The sequence below is a fragment of the Terrapene carolina genome, unplaced genomic scaffold (genome assembly GCF_002925995.2).
Source record: "Terrapene carolina triunguis isolate 2854851 unplaced genomic scaffold, T_m_triunguis-2.0 Scaffold179, whole genome shotgun sequence".
NCBI classification, from domain to species: domain Eukaryota; kingdom Metazoa; phylum Chordata; order Testudines; family Emydidae; genus Terrapene; species Terrapene triunguis.
In genome coordinates this window covers 10,004,581-10,020,063 of record NW_020664530.1, presented here as the reverse complement: position 1 = coordinate 10,020,063, position 15,483 = coordinate 10,004,581, and the positions used below count along the sequence as shown (strand labels likewise).

Below are 15,483 nucleotides of genomic sequence, written 5' to 3'. Positions count from 1 at the left end.
TAAATAATCCTTTGCAAAATGAGAGTTTGATGCTCAGATCCCTGGTGGCATGACTAGTGAGGATGTATAATGCAAAACACACTGAACATCTGTCTTGCCAATTAAGATGAATTTGAAATGTGAAGAACAATTGAATGTGTATTTATGTATCACTTTAAATAAGTGTCACATGGGGGAGAACACAGCAACTAGTCATTTTTTTTAAAATGATCATGTATGTGATTCAGCAGTAGATAGCCATGGAAGGAATAGATTTCTTCCACAAGCCTCTAAATAACTTAATCCGTGTTGCGCCATCAGTTTTTAAGCAGAACTCCCTAAGGAAAGGAATAGAAATTCTACATAAAACTTGATGGAACAATAGGTACAGCCTTTAACAAAGAATAAAAAGAGAGTTCAGTGTTAATCAGGTTGTCTTATAATAAGCCATAAAATTTGGCCTTGTTAACACTGATTTTCCACTTGTAAGGTAACTCCCTTCTCTTCATGTGTCATTATATTTATGCCTGCATCTGTAATTTTCACTCCATGCATCTGAAGAAGTGGGGTTTTTACCCACCAAAGCTTATGCCCAAATACATCTGTTAGTCTTTAAGGTGCCACCAGACTCCTCATTGTTTTTATGCCATAAAATGGTGATTTGTGTGTGTGTGTGTATGCTCACTAATATAATGTAATTTAATACCTCTTACCCCAAAGCGTTTGACACTATGCACATAGAGCAGCAATGAAATGCAATCACCTCCTTGGTGGAGGGCAACAAATCAATTAGTACCCAGCGTCAGGGAGTAGGGAAAGAGGTAAAAATTTTGTGCAGTCCTTTTCTGGAAAGTGCCATGGGATCTTTAATATCAATGAAGAGAAGACAGGACCTGATCCAACATCCATTGAAGGCAATTGGGGGTTTCCTTAGTTTTTAAAGTCTTCTGTGAAGATTCAACATGGCTAAGCCAACTCTGATGGGATTTTAACTTGTGGTTCCGTGGGGTCTAGTTATTTCAGACCTTATACACGGATGTTAATTAGCATCAGTTACCAGATCCATTTACTCTCATGATGATAATGTATTTGTCCCATATACAGCAAAAGGAGCACAACTTGATACTTGGGAATAAATAATTAGGAACGGTCTCCCTCATTTGGGGGCTGGGATCGTCATGGTTTTCTGTCTGATACTTGAGGACCCCATTTTTTCTGTGCTCTTCTGCCTTCTCTTCCCATATGCCCAATATCCACATTAGAGCCACTCTCATCTTAAACAAAAATAAAACCAAACTTCTTTCACAGCCTACCATTGTTGCTCCATAATCATCTCCAGGGATTCATGGTTGACTGGCACAAAGCACTTCTTTCCCAAGGCCTGATTGTTCTGCTTCTGTAGCACACCCTCTCCTGGTAAACCAGATAGCAAGAAACCAGGACTGAGTAAATCCTTAGAGTAATTTCATGTCTGTTAGTTCAGTCAGAACTCTGATGCTTTTTTTTTACTCTCTTCAGTATTAGCTGTTGTAGGTTTTGGGACATAATATAAAAGAGGGAATACAGGTACCCTCCTATGCAGCTCACAGAGAAAGCTGTATTGATGGGGCTAAAAGCAAATTGTGGCAAGTTGTTCATTGTGCATCCTGGGCGTGGCTAAATCTATTGCATTGCAAATGTTGCATATTCGTGTAAGAAATGCAAAATCCTGATAATTAAACATGAGAAGTAGGTGCTTTGTCTCAGGGAGGAAAGTGCCTTTGGAGTGGAATTAAAAGGTGGCAGTGGAAAAACTATCCCAACCTGACCTGTGAGCAGGTGGGTTGGCAATCACTGAAGGCATTTTGTAGTAGTTTGGCACATTTCAAGCTGTAAACCGCTGCATTTCCAAGATAATCCTCTGATGAAGTAGGAATTTTTGACAATGACTTTTATGATTCTTATGTGTGCCTCAGATTTCCCTATATGTTGCATTATTATCCTGTGGGTGAAAAATGAGTGTTTGCTCTCAGGGCAGGCTAAGAGATGTAGGTATGAATGTCGCCTAGCTGTCTGAGCTTGAAGGAGCCATTGGAAAAGGACTGGCTGAGGCTGACCCCATATCAGTGGAGAATCCAAAAAAAACAATGGCAAATCCAGTCACCAGCATATTGACTCCTAGCAACCAATGGCCCAGAGGGAGATGGATTTCTCCATCTCTCAGCAGGGAAGCTCAGCACAATTCCCCAGAACAAAGGACTGGAGAGGTGGGAGGATAAGAGTTGGCTGCTGGAAGAAGTCGGGGATCTCACCTGGAATCTGAGGAAGGAGGTCAGACCAAAAGACAGACAGACCTTGAACAATGGGGTTCACTACAGCTTGGCTGGGCTCTGGGCTATCCAGAATGGACTTGGGGCTATGCTTTAACCTTCAGTTCTCTATGCTAAACTAAGGACTTCCTATATTGTGCTGTGGTTGACTAATAAACCCTACTGTTTTGACAACACTGCTTGTTTGACTGCAAATGCTTGGTGAGGTGCATTAATCTCTGAGGAGCATACAAGTCTCTATCAGGAGTCTATCCCAGGTGTGAAGTAGGAGAGCGGGATCCCCCGAGGTTCAGTCTAAGGAGGTGATGAGTCCACATGGCTGACCCTGGAGGAAGAATGAGACTCCTTTTGGGTCTGGCACATTGAAGGGGTTTCTCCAACAGACTGTTCCAAAGGTGGGGCATAGCACTGATCCTGTGGAACCACGACCATCCCCAAATGGAATAACATGGTATCTACTTCTTTGTTTTGATAGCGCTGATCAGGCTCTAGACAGATTTGCTATGAAGAAATTCTTCGATGATAAAGTTTCAACTTTAATGCAGCCATCCCAAAAAAGGTATTTAACTTGTATCTAATTTATATTACTAAATACGCAAATGCCATAGTTTCTCCTCACTATCCAGTGGAGGACATTTCCCTGAGGTTCTCCCACTTCAACACTCTCTCTCTCTCTCTCTCTCTCTGTTTGGATGTATTTATATACACATAGATCATATTTTGGTATGGTACAAAGGTTTCATCTATATGTGTTTGTACTGCATTATGTCTAGGCAATAAAGCAGTCCCAATACACTTTAAAACCTCCGTAAAAGAAATGTAAACTAGTTTTTCTGTCTCATATGACATTTTAGTGAGTACATGATGGTGTGGTGTGATATAAAGGTTTTATTGACATTGTTTGGGATGGCCATCTGAGTCATGACAATAAAATCTTTATATCACACTACACTATTATATACGCTGTCTATTCTATAAGTGAGGGTGAGACATTACTTAGAGCAGATAGTTGATGTTTTGGGATGTGAAATGGTCTTGAGGTATGTGTGTGGACATCTGTGCAATTTAGGATTAAACTAGTGGATGTTTCAGTACCAGAAAAGAAGGGAGCAGCTGGAAAATGCCTACTAGGTAATTGTTATACTCTCATGCACCAATCTTCATTTGGATGTGTAAAATATCTACACAGGGACTTGATTTGGTATCGCTGATTACCCTTCCCTTTCATCAACAGATATGTAACAATTTTAGCACTTTGTTAAAGAAAAAAAGGCTTCCTCAGTAATTAAAAAGAACAAAGTCATATAGTAATAATGAAGGTCAGGAAATTAACTCTGTTTCTGATTGGGAAAAGCTTTCCCAGTGCCTTGATGGACCTATCCAGTGACCTACACAGCTGTTGTTGACATGAAAAATAACAGTCCCATGAGTCTTTAAATAAACTTAAAACAAAAAAATTTAGCCTGAGGAGCTTGTTATCCATTCAGCTCCATGTCTGCAAATAAACCTTGCATTATTAAAATGTGACACTTGTAAATGGCACCTGCAGGACACAGAGGCATGCACCGTGGGAGCAGAAGGAATGAGACAGTCTCAATGCTCCCAACAGGATGCCTTCTGCAGTATAAACAGCTCTGACTTGTAAGTCTCTCCCTTCTGCAAATAAGTTTCCATGAGAACCAACAGGCCTCACAACAGAATCTGTGACCTGTGCCTCATGGCAGTTGTTACAGCCATGCTGACAGGAAGTTTCAGTAGCTGCTGGCTTGCACGTACAGTGTGCAAGCCCTAAAGCCAAAATAAAATACCTGTATGATGCAGGGTTTGGTCTGACATGCTCTTCTGGAATATTTGTTTAGTTTCTCCAAGGGCCTCTGCGAGGCACTAATTCACCTCCTGAGGGGTGGAATTAGCTTCTTTGTTTTTTACTACTGATTTGTACAACATTGGAGTACTCAAAAAGAACAGGAGTACTTGTGGCACCTTAGAGACTAACACATTTCTTTGAGCATAAGCTTTCGTGGGCTCAAATAAATGTGTTAGTCTCAAAGTGGGCTGCAGCTTAAGGTGTTCTTTTTGTGGATACAGACTAACACGACTGCTACTCTGAAACCTGTCAGATTGCAATACTCAGTCTGCCTCTTGCCCACAGAACATACAAATGTAGGATATGCCATAATCTAAATCTGGCCTCTTGTGCCTCCGGCAATGGCCAATGCTTGTTATTGCAGAGGAAAGTGAAACAACTCTATAATGCCCCTGGCTAATTTTACAATCCTACTTGATCCCAGCTGATCTTCTAAAGTATGCAATTAAATAACCCCATTTTAGCTTGCTTACCTACTAATGCTATTACTGGACATTCAGGTGTCCAGATCCTTACTGACATTGAATTGATTATGAATATATAATCTAGGTGAATCTTAAAATATGAAAATACACATTCACTTTCTACCTGCCACATGGCTCAAAAATCTGAGAAATCTCACTTTGGGTTCCAGTCCTGCAGGACTTGGCAAAATTCTCAGTGGCTTCAACTGAAGTTTTGCCTGAATAGGAACTGCAGATTTGAGCCCTCTATATGTGAAAGTTGAATTGTGTGTGTGTGTTTTAAACGTCATTGTTTAATCTCCTCAAAAATATCAAGTAAACAGCTGAATAATCAGCTATAAACGCAGTAATGAATGCATTGGCTGGAGGAACAGGACTTAAATTAGAGAAGGGGATAAACTTTTGAGGTCATTAAGGAGACAACAGGTATGTCTATACTCCAGTCGCAGGTGTGATTCCAGCTCAGGGTAGGCACGGCTGTGTTACCTTTAATCTAGCTAGTGCGGCTAAAATGGCAGTGAAGACACAGTGGTTTGGGCTTCGGCATAGGTTGTACAGGCCATAGGTGGGCTAGCTAGATTAAAACTAGCATGGTTATGCCTACCCAGGCTGCAATCACACCTGCAGTTACAGTGTAGACATACCCATGGTGGGAGAAAGAAAAAGGGTTAAAATTTGTGCCATCAGTGCAGTAACGTCTTACTCCAGTTCTTGCAGCCGGGCAGATATAATAACCTGTACTTATGCTGCTGACTGAACAAATACTGCCAGAGAGCCTGGAGGAGGAAAACAAGAAGCAACATTGACCTTTTCTAATGTCATGTGTTAAAGCAACCCTTGCTACTTGTATTTAAAACAAATCTAATAAAGAAATAACCCCAACAACTCCAGACTCAGGGCAGTAGAACTATCACTGTCAGGGAGAATCACTACAACTGTGATATTGCCCATCTTGCTGTAGCCTAATTTGCAGCATGGGGTGTGTTTAGTTGTTTTTTAATGATACATATTTTATTCTTAAGAGCAATATTAAACTAATTTAATACCACTTGGGGCGAAAAGGGGAGTTTGAAATCAGGAAAACCAGTAGCAAAATGAAAAGGAAAGAATGTATCTTGCCCCTCCTTGTCTTTTGTACAAGAGGGACTGTTATTTTTTAATCTTATTCCACTTATGAGATGTGTGTATTTTATTTCTTACAAATGGGGCTGACCTTGGGGAAATTAGCTGGGTATTTAAAAGAAGGGAAGGGATATAGGGTACAGAATGAGAAACTTATGCGGGGAAGAAATGCAGTTATAAAGTAAAACTTCCCTAAGTGGGAAAGGCAATTACAGAGCAAATAACCCTAAGTCTCAATGACCTTTGCTTTCCTGTGAGGAGGTTCATATCACCACAAGGATAAATTATTCTTGAACAATTCCTCCAATGTACTAAGCACAAACTGGCTTTACTTGAATGTCAGATGTTAGTCCTGCCAGCCATTTGTGTGTTAGTGCAAGAGAGATAGGGAAACTATCTTAGGGTGTTTAGGGGGAATGAAACAACTTGTGGTATGTGTGCACACTTACAAAAAGGGCACCTGCTCTAGTGGCTTTATTGATGTGCAGACCAGTTCACTAGGAATTGAGCTGGACTCATTTCACTCTGACTACCAGAATGCTGTTGACTGGTAGCAACTTGAGTCACGGTTAATATGTACTGGGCTGAAAGTGACCTTTACCAGCCTCCTGAGTCACCCATGCACCTCCTTTTCAAAGCTGTTAGGTGGAATATTCTCTAATAAATATTTATAGTACAAATATTACCCATTAGAGCAACATCCTTGCCAATAATTGAAAAACTTGATAAACAGAAGCTTCTCTTCATATTTTGATGCAGATTATTCTATTCCACTCTAACTCCAAGGCTAAATGAAGCAATTATATGACCCCTTGTATTAGTTATATTCATAATGACGAGAAGATCATTTTCCCTGGGATTATGACAACAATCTTTTCCTTCTTGGCTAATTGTGTTGCATTATCTTTTCAGATATGTGCACTTCTTAAGTGGCCTTCTGTCTGGATCTGTGAAAATGAACACGACCCCACTCTTCCTGCACTTTGTCATCCTTCATGGCATCCCAAGCTTTGATGCTGGAGGAGGTACATTATTTCACTTGCCATTTTCAAGCCTTGCTCTTTTTGTTTCACTGCACTCTTATCAGGATGGGCAAACCAGTACAGTTCAGATAGGAACTCCCTAAAACTTCACCTCAATCTCAAAACAATCTCAGACCTTTCTTGAGGTTTGGGGAATTTCCATTAAGGAACAACTCCTTGCCTCAACTATTCCTGCAAACCAAGGGATGAGGAAAACCCAACAGAACATCTCGGGAAAGAGCGAGAGTGGAGGAGCACAACTATCCAGTTCTGCTAAATGCAGAGATAGCACCTCCTTCTCATCTTCCTTCCAGTGGGCTGAGGGACTTCCTGTGCAAGTCCTGCCGTCATCTCCCTGACATCCGAACAGCTATGTTCCCCTTACGTGGGAAAGTCTCAGTCCTGCTATCCCACTCCAGTGTAAGGGTTACCTCTGCCTATTTAGAGTGGTCTTCTTCCTCATACTCCACTATTGGGCCTCCTGAGGAGGTGGCCTCAAAGCCTGTTTCTACAGTCCACTCGGATCTGCAGTTTTGGGCGGTGACATGGGCCAGCAAGAGCATTTTGCCGAATCTGTTGTTCAAAATCTTAAAAAGCACTCTGGAGCTTACACTCCAGCAAGGAGTCTCAGGAGAAAAAGTAGCAGGCCGCTGATGTTTCTACATAGAATCATAGAACTGGAAGGGATTGTAACGATGCTGGTTCTGGCGAGACCCGACTGAGAGTGCCAATTCAGGACAAATTGCTTAAAACAGGGCAGTTACAGCCCAAGGCTGGGGTTTTTCCACCTCAAAGGCAAACCAAACCAGCCAGACAGAGAGGACTTTGGTCTCACCCCACTGGCTAACCACAAGTCACACAAGCAATTCCCTTAGACACTCCAGTTTCCCAGTATCCCAACCAGTGCCACTCATCATAGGGACAAATGGTTATGAAAACCAATACCCCAGTAAAAGAAAAAAGGTTCTCTCGATCCCAAAGAATCAAGTCCCAGACCCAGGCCAATATACAAATCAGATCTTACCCACAAACCATGCTGTTGCCCATCCTTTAGAATCTAAAATCTAAAGGTTTATTCATAAAAGGAAAAAGATATGAATGAGAGCTAGAATTGGTTAAATGGAATCAATTACATACAGTAATGGCAAAGTTCTTGGTTCAGGCTTGTAGCAGTGATGAAATAAACTGCAGGTTTAAATCAAGTCTCTGGAGTACATCCACAGCTGGGATGGGTCATTCAGTCCTTTGTTCAGAGCTTCAGTTTGTAGCAAAGTCCCTCCAGAGGTAAGAAGCAGGGTTGAAGACAAAATGGAGGGGTCTCCCACGGGTTTAAATAGACTTTCTCTTGTGGGTGGAGACCCCCCTCCTCACTCCTATGCAAAGTGCAGCTCCAAGATGGAGTTCTGGAGTCACCTGGGCAAATCATATGTCCATGCATGACTCAGTCTTTACAGGCAGAAGCCATTGTCCACATGGTATCTTGTATGTCTCCAGGAAGACTTCTTATGTGGATTGGAGCATTCCAAGATGCATTGTTCCCCAAATGCTTCCTGATCGGGTACTTAACCTTGCGAATTCCTTCCTAAAGAAGCTGACCAAATGCCTCACAAAGCTTACTTAGAAATCAAGCAAGTATACATAATTTTGAACAAACGAATTGTGCCTGCATACAACTAGGATGAACATAACCAGTAGATCATAACCTTTACATAGATATGTTATATGGCATATGTAGCAAAACCCTGTTCCAGTTATATCATACATACATTTGCAAGCACACCCCCCCCATAAAGCCTTATGGGGTACACTGTCACAGGGACCTCGAGAGGTCATCAAGTCCAGTCCCCTGCACTTGTTGCAGGACTAATTATCTAGACCATTCCTGACAGATGTTTGTCTAACCTGCTCTTAAAAATCTTCAATGATGGAGATTCCACAACCTCCCTAGGCAATTTATTCCAGTGCTGACAGTTAGGAGGTTTTTCCTAATGTCCAACCTAAACTTCCCTTGCTGCAATTTAAGCCCATTGCTTCTTGTCCTATCGTCAGAGGTTAAGGAGAACAATTTTTCTTCCTCCTACTTGTAACAACCTTTTACATATTTGAAAACTGTTATCATGTCCCCTCTCCGGCTTCTCTTTTCCAGACTAAACAAACCCAATTTTTTCAATCATGTTTTCTAGACCTTTAATCATTTACACTAGATACACAAGATACACTAGTGGGTGATACTTAAATCTGCACTTAAGTAAGTGCAGCTTCATTGACTTCATTGCCCTTTAGACTGGCCACAATGTTTTTTTTATTATGAGTTTTGCAAAAATATGATTAAAAAGGAAATGATTGTTAATTTCAGTCAAATTTTCAGGAACTTTTTCAGTGGAAAAAAATCCAAAACAAAATGTTTCATTTAAAATTATTTTTGTTTTCTCTTTTGGTCGTTCCCCACTTTCTCCTATTTATTTATTTATTTTCCCCAGTAGGAGATAAGGGATTAGAATTTAAAAAGTGAGCAAAGTGCTACTTTCTCTCATTTTCAAAAGTCTTTCTCCCCACTTTCTCCTCTCCTGGCTATTTTTCCATTGGAAAAAAAGGTGGAAAGATTGAAAAAACTAGAAACTTTTTTCAGAATGGAAGGGTTTTGGGGGTTTTTTTTGTTCCATTTTGAAAAAATGGCCTTGAAAACTTTCAACAGAATTAAAATGTCACATCTGTCAAAAATCCATTTTTCCTTAATTATTTTTTCAACAAAATGTCAACCAGTTCTAGCCTTTGCATCCACCTATACCAGGTCTGAATGTCATCCAGTGTGTCTGTTGTATGTTCAGGAAACTCACTAAATGTGTATTTTAAAAAAATTACAGAGAAATAACAAAGAATGCATGACTCTCTTGGCTATTTTTGCAGTTTGTCGGCCCTTTCTAAAGATCTACCAGGCTATGCAGCCAGTTCATACATCAGGAATATAGTAAGTCTTAGTTATTTTCATCTCTACGTGAATGTAGTTCTCTATCCTTTCAGTTACAAAAGTTAAACCATCTTTTTTTCATGAGTTTATTGTTTAAAAGCACAACTATTATTTAAATATCTCCCCTTTTCTTCTCTTTCCTGTTAAGTAGTGTAGGGCCAGAAAATCAAAGCAGAATCTGCATTGCTATTGAGCCAGCCCAGCTATTGAAGGGAGATATTATGGTAAGTAATTAATTCTGATTCCACATAATTAATTGTGCCTTCTAGATGGATGGTGATTTAAAAATAAAGACAATCATACATTTTGCACTCTTGTAGAAAGAGAATGAGAAAATTGTCACTGAGGCACGAGTGGGTAGGTAATTAAATTAGTTTTACTCAGCCTCTTGGGTTTTTATGTTAAGCAAGAGTTTGCTTCAAGCAAGAATCATTTTATGGAGACAAAACAAACCATTACTACCAACTTCCCCCTGTCATTATAGTGATACTCAGTATGGTTATGTTTATATTAAGTATTTCCATTATAAAACACATTCTGGAAAGTTTTTTCACTCAGCCTTAACATTTTCTTTGGCTTGTAATTTGGCAGCAAGGAACTACTTCTTTCATTTTACTTTCAAAGAGTGGTTTGATCAGTGTTCTGTTTTATTTTGGGGTAAGGGAGTAAAGAAGGGTACTGGATAAAAAGCCTTTGGTTTCTGCAGACATACAATATAGAACACCTGCTACATACGATATATACTGTTTGTATGCTAAGTATAATTATAGTAAATGTTGCAAAATATCCATTCTTCATTTACTCACAACTTTCTAAAAATGAGGCAGTTATGCTGAAAAATGGAGAAAAAAAGAAAAGAAAAGAAAAGAAAACAAGAAAAAATGGTTGTCATCTCTTCCAAACTTGCTTCATTGTACTTACGTGGTGGCAGTGTGTGTGTCACAACCAAGTATAATTCTCCCACTGTAAATTTGCCCCACACCCCCAGCACTGCTAGCGTATTTCAGGAACGTTTTCAATTTTCAATGAAATGTTTGAAATGAGATGAACATTTTTTGTTTTTTGTTTTTTCTATTTCTCACTTTTTTTAAGTCTTCCCCTCCACCACTTTTTTTTCCCAACAGAAAATATATTTTTTAAAGTCTTATACTAAAGTGCCTCCCACATTCTAGGTACTGGAAGAGTTTCAGAATTAGCGGTAGTACTACTTACCATATGAACCTCAATGCCTAGACATAGGCCACTGGGTTATACGCAGAATAACCAACTTCGTTCTGAATTTCCCGGTGTATTGGCTTGTGACACAAACCAGTAACACACTATGTGCACAAGTTTGAGAAATGTTAATCATAATAGAAGCCACTTTATTAGGAAGTCGATGCTTTATTCCATATAGTAGTATTTCCTAAACAAGGCAAGAGCTCAAGGTCTGAATGTTTAGATTTGACTGAGCAAAACCATCAGTGGTTTCAGAAAATGAAATCCATGAGGCTCAGCATCTCTAATTGTAAGGATTTTAAAAACCAATGACCCATGAAGTGACTGATTTATTGCATCAGTGGTTTTTACAGAAGATAAACCTGCAAGATTATACAATGTGCTGTGTATATGTTCTCAAATCAAAGGCTAAGGGCTTGTCTCCTCGGGGAGTTATTCATTATTAACTCTCTGTATGGACACTCTAATGGTGAAATTAAATCCCTTATTCCAAATTATCTTAATCCACTTTGGAAGTGGTTTAAAATAAATTATAATGATGTACTCTTATTTGGTAATACGAGCATCCATACAGGGAGTTAATCAGAGACGGCTGATCCACTTTACAGTAACACCCTATTTTATGCCAGATTATACATGTAGAAAAGCCCCAAATCATATATATGATGTTGCTAATCACAGCTGCCAGTTCTGCATACACAGTCACTTTAATGCATGTTTAATTTATGTCTAAGCCCTTTGGGATATCTTGAGTTAGAAAGATGGATTATACAACCATATAGTACTCTATCCCCATCTATAAAATCTATATGTTAGAGATAGGATGGGCGACATTTATTAGGTCCTCTATTCAGCATCCATCTAGCCAAGACAAGATTTACTTCATAGCATATGATCAACTGTTTTGTGACCCAAAGCATACATCTTCCACCGTTTCCCTTGAGAGACTATTCCAGTCTAAAAGATCTGTGTGTCTCCTGATATTTAATCTAACTTTCCCTTGGCTGAGTTTCATTCCTATATGAAAAGATGGATATAAATGGATTATTTGCTAGCTCTTGGCACAATTGCATATGGAAAAAGCTGGGTTTGAGTTGAGAGACTAGATTTAGGAGGTCAGACTAGATGATCTAACAGTGCTTTCTGGCTTTAAAATCTAATACATGAACCTAGGACTTTTGCTTTCAAGTAGATCAATTTCAGGGAATTGTACTTGAGGAAAGAATTTTGATCTTCAAGAATCCCTTTATTCTGCCTTCTGGCTGCTGTCCTTACACCTAAATGCTTGCAAATATGGGTTTATGACACACATTCATATCTGGATTTAGAATACCCCATAGTTTGGGCCTGTTCAGATTTGGGTTTTGGGTCTGTAGCAACAAGTGATGGTAGATCTGGAGATGGTCGCAATGAACTGGGAAGGGGTGGGAGGCTGAACATAACAATGAGGGCAATATTATGCATACCTGAGAAACCAAGAATAGGGGGGGTGGTTTCTCCATAATCCAGGCCCCAATCCTTCAATGAGCCCCCTGAGAGTCCTCTCAAGAGGAGCTCATTGCAGGTGCAGGGCCCAAGCGTCCAACAAAATGGCTCATCTGTGTAATTTCCCTCTTAGGACACATTAACACAAATCAGCAGCTACTTCATTAAGATGTGTCTTACTGTGATTTTAATAGAAGATTGAAAAATAATAAGGGACAAAAGGTGATTGTGTACATGTCAACCTAGAATCTAGTGAAGGAAAAAAAAAAGTTAAAAGTAGTTTCAGGTACTATACGTGCCCCTCCACTTCCCTGTCAACTATTGTGGTTTTTACAAACATGTGGTGTTCTTTTTTTTTAAAAAAAAAATCCTTTTTCTGTCACCACTTTCTGGAGTAGGACCCACACAAACAGGGGGATGCTATCTGGGGTCCCAGCTCAGTAAAGTATTTAAATATGCTTAGATTTAAACATATGAGTAATCTCATTGACTTCAGCATGGTTACCCCCAAGCTTAAGGTTGGGCATATGCTTAACTTTCTTGCTGAACTGGATCCTAAAAATGTGTGGTAGTGTTCTGATCTCAACTACACAGCGATGAATTGGAGTAACTCCACTGAAGTCAACATTTACTCCAAATTTGAACCTCAGTATCTCTGACCAGAATGTAGCCTATAGTACCTTTATAAGTAGGCAAAATATTCCAATTTACTGGTGATCCAAGGTTTTGGATTTCCATCCAACGGAATGAATATTCTGGTCAGAATTATGACTACAGAAAATGAAGAACTTGGAAATATGTAAGTGATTTCTGGGGGGGGGGGGGGGAAAAAAAAAATTGTAAAGGTGTTGATATTATTGAAAATGGGTTCTCTCTCTCCAGTGGCCAGTTAAGTGGGGAGGGTTCTGTACGTGTGCAAAGTCAGACTTCTCAAGGTCTGGAGAATGTCTTGTGTTTTGCAAGTCTTTAACTTTCTGCGTCTGCAGAAACTCTCACCCATGACTCTTTCATGAAAATGATGTGCCATTTAAAATATTTTCAAGAGAAGGAAAGCCAGTGTCTTCACCTCTAACTCTTTCAGTATTAATGATCCCTTAAAGTTTAATCCAAAATGAGTTGTATAGTCTCTTGAGGTCTTTTTTTTCCCCTCACAAAGCAAAATTGAATGGAATGATAGTTACAGCTCCAGTCGGACCTTAAACTTGGAGCAGGTCATTTCTGTCTTTTGCATACACTCTCTTGTCAACCATGTCAAACTTTCATCATGTTTTACTATGCTGGGCCAAATCTTGAAGTTCTTCCTTAGGCAAATTACCATCATGTGTGATGGCAGGCTGCCTGAGTGAGGATTACTGGATTTGGCATATAATGAGTAGGCTATTTATTCCTGAGCTCAAGCATCCTGATGGCAACCCTGCCTTATGTTTTGTAAAATCAGAGGACTAGCTGATGGTGCTAGTTTGAGTAAATTATCGCCAGCCACAGATTGGCTGAGAGTTAAAAGAGGTGTAATAAAGGAACCTCTTGACTGAAAAGGAGTTTGTGTCCTATGCCCCAATAAATATTCAAGTTGTTAAATAAAATTAAAAAAATATCTTTCCTAGTCTTTTTAATATGTTCTGGGGATTTTTCTTCCTCTTAGTTTCCTTTTCTCTTTTTATTTATTTTCTTTCTAACATAAACATATTTAGCTCTGTTTGCACGAGATTCTCAATGCTCTTCAAAAAGATGCATATTTGTGACCTTAAGAGCTTCTCAATGTCCACTGGCAGGGGGCCCACTATACGATAATTCCTATCAGGCCTGACACACACTCACTGCCCCCAATACACTGTTGTCATAATATGTATCTAAAAGGTGTCATGGAAGGTATTATATGTAAACTGGTGACACAGTGGCCCCAAGAAACTTTGAGTGATGTATGTACAAGTTGGGTACACAGAGTTATATATGTGTGCTGGAAATATGTTCTTAAAATGTGTTTGGGAGGCAGTGAATACATTGAATCTGCCCTAGACAAAGGAATGTGGAGTTCCGTTTCTGACTGCGTTGATGACAGGTACAGGACAGTGAAAGTACATTTACATATAAGGTAAACAAAACAAACGAGCTAACAAGTGGCAGCTGTGGGCATGCTGGTGGAGTCTGCACCCCAAGAATCTTTCCTGGCTCTTGAGCCAAAGACATTTGATTTTGGGTAATATAAGGGGAGCAAAAAGACAATGTATTTATCCGTCACTTAGGGCAGTGATTCTCAACCAGGGGTATGAGTACCCTGGAGCTATGCAGTGGTCTTCCAAAGGGTACATCAACTCATCCACGGTCACACAGGGAGACTGGCTGAGCCAGGAATTGAATCCAGGTCTCTTTAAGTCCCAGTATCCTGTGATCAGTTTGGACTATGTGGCTTTTGTCTGGTGTCAAGGGACATAGATTTCAAGAAAAATAAGGAAAAGTATTTAAAAAAATTACTAAAAAATGATTGAGATTTTTGTCCATTTTGGGGTTATTGATGGGTGTCCATTAATTTTTCCATGGGACTTTTCCTGTGATTTGGAGTTTTATAAGATGACTTGTTTGAAGTTGTTTGCACTGTGATTGCTGTATAAGAAAAATGGATTAGTTGAGAGAATAATTTTAGGACTGTCTGTGTTCACTCCCTCTTTCTCTTACATAATAAACACATTCAGCCTTCCTCATCTCTGTATAGATTTGAGAGATACATCATTAGACTGTTACAGTACAAACTGCTCCTATAACGTCACTCCCAGAGAAGGGTGTCCTTGTGCAATTCAGTAATAATGCCAATGAAGACATAGGAGCATAATGGTGTAAAATCAGTGTAAGTGGGAGGAGACCCAGTATATTCATTTGATGCTTTTTAGTTTAATTCATTCAAAAATATACTTAGTTAAACTCTAACAAATATCTCTCACTAGCGTGACTCCATGTCTCAGTATGGGCCTGAGAGAAAGCCCATCGATTTCAGTGGGCTTTGGAATTGGTTCATCTTGGCAATTCAGACCTATCTGCCTTCGAAAATCAAAGA

At 39.6% G+C, this 15,483-nt stretch overlaps 1 protein-coding gene across 3 annotated transcripts in view; it reads left to right on the top strand.

Moving 5' to 3' along the window:
- The window catches only part of LOC112107989 (tensin-3-like), a 163,888-nt gene that overhangs the window by 14,785 nt on the left and 133,620 nt on the right, over positions 1 to 15,483 (top strand). For 2 of the 3 annotated variants that reach the window (XM_026654018.2, XM_026654017.2), the window contains 4 exons: positions 2,764 to 2,847; positions 6,654 to 6,766; positions 9,671 to 9,731; positions 9,880 to 9,955. In XM_026654018.2, coding sequence (XP_026509803.1) covers positions 2,764 to 2,847; positions 6,654 to 6,766; positions 9,671 to 9,731; positions 9,880 to 9,955 — 334 coding nt within the window. The remainder of the gene's footprint in view (positions 1 to 2,763; positions 2,848 to 6,653; positions 6,767 to 9,670; positions 9,732 to 9,879; positions 9,956 to 15,483) is intronic. The other variant, XM_026654016.2, reaches the window with a different exon arrangement.